This window comes from Crotalus tigris, unplaced genomic scaffold, assembly GCF_016545835.1.
Source record: "Crotalus tigris isolate CLP2741 ecotype Arizona unplaced genomic scaffold, ASM1654583v1 scf7180000024513.1755786, whole genome shotgun sequence".
Lineage (NCBI taxonomy): Eukaryota > Metazoa > Chordata > Lepidosauria > Squamata > Viperidae > Crotalus > Crotalus tigris.
In genome coordinates this window covers 1,288,277-1,294,276 of record NW_024100685.1, presented here as the reverse complement: position 1 = coordinate 1,294,276, position 6,000 = coordinate 1,288,277, and the positions used below count along the sequence as shown (strand labels likewise).

The 6,000-nt window shown below is 60.5% G+C and overlaps 1 protein-coding gene across 1 annotated transcript in view; it reads left to right on the top strand.

The window, feature by feature from the left end:
* Positions 1 to 5,411: 5,411 nt before the first annotated feature.
* Positions 5,412 to 6,000, top strand: part of RAB11FIP5 (RAB11 family interacting protein 5) — a 33,236-nt gene continuing 32,647 nt past the window's right edge. Inside the window, exon 1 of the mRNA XM_039333866.1 lies at positions 5,412 to 5,908. Coding sequence (XP_039189800.1) covers positions 5,529 to 5,908 — 380 coding nt within the window. The 5' untranslated portion in view covers positions 5,412 to 5,528. The remainder of the gene's footprint in view (positions 5,909 to 6,000) is intronic.

Here is a 6,000-nt window from a genome sequence, read left to right as displayed (position 1 = left end):
GTGGTCTCTGCAGAGCCTGCTGACCCCCAACTCTTCGGGAAAGTGCCTGCAGTGACTTCTCAAGTTATGCTTGCTCTCCTCTGCTCCCCCCCCCCCAGCAGCCAGATCCTCCTGGAGCATGAATGGCTCCCAGAAATGCAGATCTGCCCTCCCCCATTGTCCAAATCCCTTTCCAAATTGCCAGAGAGCAACAGAAGGGTGATGAATGGGTGGCCAAGATTGCTGAGTGGGGCAGCCATGGGTGGCCTTGGCAAAATCCCATTTCCGCCTGGGACTGGCACTGCCAAGTTGCTGCTTGAGAGCCAGCCACCAGTGCCCCCCCCCCCGGACAGCAAGCTCTGCCGTCGGTCTGAGCAGCTTCTTCGGGAACCTCTTCAGGGCTTGTGCAATGTGGTGGGTTTGTCTTGGGGGGCTGCAGGAGTCCCTGGAAGCCCCCCCCCCAGTCCAGCAACTGGCAGGGAAGCCCTTTTGCAGAAGTAGGCCAAGAGGGGGCAGCAGCAGCCTCTCAGGGGGCCTACTGATCTTACTGGGGGAGGGGAACCCTGCAGTAGGAGAGCTGGTTCTGTCTGGTGGGAGGACTCTGCCTTCTGTGTCGCTGGGGCAGGGAATGGGGGGGGGGGTAGCCGGCACAGCAAGAAACCTCTTCCTCTCCCCCCCCCTTGTAGCTAACGGTGGGCTCCCGAGTGGAACGACCGCTGCCCTGTGCCTGGCGGGCGCAGGAAAAGGCAGCAGGGAACATTAAGCCAAAATGAGCCCCGGCTGCGTGGTGGCAGAGATGGGGCAGATAGCGCAGGCTGCTGGGGCCGAGCGAGGAAAGGAGCCTGCCTTATCTGCCTCCCATCAGACCCGGCACCATTTTCCATGGAGCAGAGATCCCCAGATAAGGGGGTGGGGGGCAGAAAGCCCCTGGCCAAATCAGCCAGAGAGGGTCCACTGAGCAGGGGGGGAGGCATGGTGGGATGACTAAGGTTGGTTTCTCAGTGACCTTGTCACCTGGGCTGCCCCCCAGGACTGAGCCCCCTTGAAGGTTTCCCCATGGGGGGGGGCTATTCATCGTCCTTATCGGGCCTCTTTCTCAGGCTCTGCCAATGGGTGACCCCTCCTCACTCGGACGTATCCAGGACGGTGGCTCAGAAATGGAGTGGAGACCCCTGGAACACGTGTCAGCAATGCCCCCAACCATGGGGTACCTACCTAGAAAGGAGGGGGGGGCATGCAGGGTCTCTGGGCCAAGATAGGCTGGTACTGCAGGAGGAACCCTGGGGGGGGCATCTTGGGTCTGTGCCTTCTCTTGGGTGGCTCAGGGGCTTCAGCCTGCCCACCAGACCCCCTGGCAGGCCCTGCAAAGGAGGAGGGGCAGGCCAGGCAGGGCCAGGGGGCTGAAGGAATGGCCCATCCCGGCTCTTCCGGTCCAGGTGGGCCCAGGGCTTCGTCTCCTTCCTGCCGCCCACACCTGCAAGTTCCCTTCGGAAGGTTTGTGGCCAGGGGGCCAGAGCTGAGAGGGCTCCCCACTTCTGCCCTCTCTCGGGGTTTTGGCAGAGTGGGGAAACCTTTGGGAGTCTTTCTCGAAAGCGCCCTGTGGGGAAAGTACCCTATGGCCCCACCAAGGAACAGGGTCTCTCGTGGGTTGGCGTTGCAAGGTTTCACACCTGCAGTAACTCCTGACTGACCCCTGCAGCTGCTGGGGGGGGCCCCACTGCCTCAACGGGTGTTGTTGCAATCTCCCTCCCTCCCCAATTGTCCCTTGTCATGGAGCCCCCAGTGGGGGTGGCCAGGAGGTTTTTGCCCCAGCAGATGAGGTCTGAGCAGGATCCAAGTGGCTTTAGCAGTCTAGTGTTCTGAGAAAAGACTCTGGAAATGGGGGGGGGACATCGTGGCTCATGGAACACCCCCCCCCGGGTTCTTTGCCACTAGAGGCTGAGTGGAGCACGGGAGTCTGGCTCTGAGACCAGGAACCAAAATGACCTCTAAAAATAGAACAATATTTGAACCATTTAAAATACATCGCTCCCCCCTCCAAAGAAGAATGCAGATTAATAGCTGCTTAATTTGCAATTACTGCTTGTTACACTTTAGTAGTTCTTGGCTGGAATGGAGCCTCTGCATTCAGCAGTCAAGCCCTGAAGAGGCAGAGGGGGCCTTATTTTCAACCCAAGAGTCAACAAGGGCTGGAAGTGCCTCTGTGCCCCCTCCGTCCTTCCCTCTTCTCTCCCTGAGACCCTTGCAGCTGAGTGTGTGTAGGGGGGTGGCCAGGGGGTCTCTCTTGGGCTTGCAGACCCTTCCCATCTCAAGTGGCCATGGTCAGGCTGAGCAGAAGGACTCTGAAGGCAGGGAAGAGCCACTGAACAGTTGCCCTTATTATGGCAAGAGTGAGGGGGCTCCAGGTCTTCTGCGCTCTGGGCTCAGCTGCGGGGGGGGGGCTGCAGTTAAGCCGCCCTACTTTCCCCTCCTCTGGGGATGTGCTCCCCCACCCCAGACACACACACAGCAGCTTGGAGTGGAAGGGCGAGGTCCCTCCCTTCCCACGATCTGCCACTAGGGGGCCTTGGCGCTCCTTGCTGGAGAAGCCAGAGCCTCATTGGGGGAACTGAGGCAGCTCCCAGCCGGACAGAGCAGAAGCGTCTCTGAGTCTTCCTCGGGGTCCAGAGGGGGGCAGACAGGGGCCCCTTCTCACACGTGGCTCAGAGGTGGCCCAGGCTCCCTTCTCCTCAAACTGGACTTCTGGGGTTGGCAGAGGACAAGAGCCCATTCAGCCCAGTTCAGGCTCAGAGCAGGATCCCGAGGGATCTGCTTTAGGATCAGGCAAAAGACACGAGCGTCCACTGCAAATGCAATTAAGATATGTATAAGCTAAAATCTATTGATAATGGTAACAAAGATGTTTTTATTTAGTTGATAGCAATAAGAATTATACTAGCCCAATATGAGATAATAGATATTAATGGAAAAGGAGAGGAAATATTTGATGTTGTAACATGAGATTTATGCTAAAGTATTATGTACACTATTGAACTATTGATTAACCCAGTCATCACATTGCTGTTTAAATATTCAATTGTAAAATGAGAAAATCAATAAAATATTATATATATATAAAAAGAAGTGTCCACTGCATCCTGAAATTGTGTAAAGGCACAAGGTGTGCTGTGTCCTTCCACCCCAGCGACAGCCCAGTGGCTGAGGGACAACTTCATGGTTAAACTTCGGCAGCCCTTCAGCCCCTTTGCAGACTGCCGCGGTGGGCACCAAGTGGGGGGTGAACCAATTTGTTGCCTGTGGGCCGGAGGGGCGCCCTGCCCTGCGATGCCCATAAAAGCACCAGCTGACCCACTGCCTCCAGGGGGCCCATCTTCACTGAGACCCACAAAGCGTCTCACGGCATCATTTCTCTGGGGCATCTCTTTCCCCCCACAGCCGTCCGTTGGAACTGACCCCTCAGAAAAGACAGAAGACCAGTGACTCCCCTCTGATGGCTTGGAGAGTGTCCCAAAGGACACCACGTGTGGGAGATGACCACACCTGCAGCAGATCCAGGTCTTGCCAGCCTTGAATGCCTCTCTGATCTCCTGTTTGTTTCTTTTAATGGCCAGTCGGTCAGATTCTTGAAGAAAGCTTCAGCTTGCCACAATCTTTATACTCATTTGAACTGCCCAAATCTCCTGACCTCTCCGGCGTTTGAGGCCATGCGATCCAAAGCTCCTGAGAGGTGTCCTCTCCTGTCCCAGTCTCCCGAAGGCTCACCCCAAGGAATTCTGGGAGTTGAAGTCCACACACCTTTTAAGTTGCCACGGTGGAGAAATATTGGCTCCTTAGAGCAGATCTGCAGTAAATTAGGACAGTTTGCTGGAGCTTCTGGTCCATGAGAGGGTGCTCCTCCGTACTATGGCTTCTACCTCCTCCCCCACGCCCAGCCTTGGCCTGCCACAACTTCTCTCTACCCTCTCAACTCCGTCACTGTGCTGTGATCCAGGGCTAAAGCCTGTGCAATGGACGTCTGGCTGGGCACTAAGTAGCAGAATTGTATTGGAGGCCCACCATGGCTCCTCCCTTCGCTGGGTTGCAGCCTGAACCTTCCTTTCCCAGCAAAGGCTGGTTGCAGCCGCCCCTGGGCTTGCACAAATCTAGAGGACCACTAGATGGCAGCCAAGACTAATAGCAAAGAAAGTTTTGCAGCGCAACTCTGCCAGCCTTGCAAGGTAGTCCAAATACAAAGCACACTCAGGAATATTAGTGTTATCTTTATTGTGAAGTTATGTTAATAGAATCTTGCAGGTCTGAGGGTACATAGCTTCCCCCCCTCACCTTTACGGTCCAGGAAACTAGGGAGGGTCCCTTCTGAGACCTTTGCCAGTCCTTCTGGGGGCTCAGCTGCCTCTGACTAAACCTCAGGCTGGTCTGCAGCTCTTCCTCCTGTTCCCCATTCCCACATACCTTTACAAACAGAGCTGATTATTCTAGCCTTGCCAGCCACTGGAGGGCTGTCAACTAGGATCTCACTGATTTAAGTGGACATTTTCCCCTGCTGGAAGACCTGCTGGTCCCCCAGGCCATGTGGGAGGGGTCAGTGACTTTGGGGGTTTGATCTGACTTTTTGCACTTTGATTTTCGGGTCTCTTGTGTTTTTCTTTTAGTAAGCTGGATTTTAGTTCTAAGCTAAGCAGAGACTCTTGGGAGTCTAGGGGCCTATAAAATTAAACTTTCCCGCTTGAAAACATACTCGGCCTTTCCAGGCTCCCTGACCCACAACAGCGCCTCCTTCCCCTGCGCTGCACGTGCTCTGCTCTGCGCATGCTCGCGCTCCAGACCCCCCCCCGTTCTGGAGGAGCGAGCCTCCCCCCGGCCCTCTTGCACTCACATCACGCAGCCCCTGCCAGGTGGGCAGCTGCCGGAGGGCCGGGGGGGATCCCGGGGGGGGGGAACTCTGCATCTGCACCGAGGTTAACCAGGGCTGCGGCGGGCTGCTCCGCAGCTGGCAGAGCTCCCGGCGGAGCCCCTGGCCCAAGTGCAGCCCGCCGGTGCGCGGGAACGCCGCTCTTCCCCCCCCCACCCGGGCGGCCAGAAGCCCGCTGGGGCCGGGGGACGGGCGAAGGAGGGCCGCTCCCTGCAGAGGCCCGGGGCGCGGAGGAGGCGCGCGAGGCTGCCCGAAGTGCGCGAGGCGGCTCTGCCCGGACTCGAGCCGAGTAGCCCGCGAGCCACGCGCTGCTCTGCCCATCGCCCCCCCCCCGGTGCCCTTGAGCCCAGCCGCCGCCGCTCGCCGGAGCTCCTGCCGTCCCCCCGCAAAGTTTGGGGGGGGGCGCCAAGCGGCCCGGAGGCCCCGCCCGCCGGGGGAGCTCTGCGCGGGACGCCCCCCTCGGCCGGACGAGGGGCGGAGCCAGCCCGCAAGGGCGGGGCCCTCCTGGCGCGGGGGGGGCGTTGGGCGGGGCCACCCGACTGCAGCTGCAGCACCGCCGCCCGCCCGCCCGTCGCCGCCGCCCGCGGGAGCCGGAGAAACTTTGCCGCAGAAGCCGGCTGCGCCCCCCTCCGCCGGGATGAGCCTGCCGCGGGCGGGCGAGGAGTCGCCGCCGCCGGCCTGGCTGCCGAGCCACGTGCAGGTGGCGGTGGTGCAGGCGCGGGGGCTGCGGGCCAAGGGGGGCCCGGGCGACGCCGCCTTCGTGGCGCTGCAGCTGGGCCGGCAGAAGCACCGCACCGCCGTGGCCGCGCACCGGAGCGGCTGCCCGCGCTGGGCCGAGGAGTGCGCGCTGGAGCTGCCGCCGCCCGACCCGCGCCCGGCCCCGCCGCCCGGCCCGGACCCGCAGCTGCTGCAGCTGGTGGTCTGGCAGCGCGCGCTGGTGGGCCCCGACCGCTTCCTGGGCCGCGCCGCCCTCCCGCTGGCCGCGCTGCTGCAAGACGGCCGCGCCCACCCGGACCGGTGAGTGGCGCGCGGGCTCCTGGGCGCGAGCAGAGCGCGGCTCCCCCGCAGCTCCCGAAACGCCGAGTCACTCCCGGGGCGGGGGAGGGGGC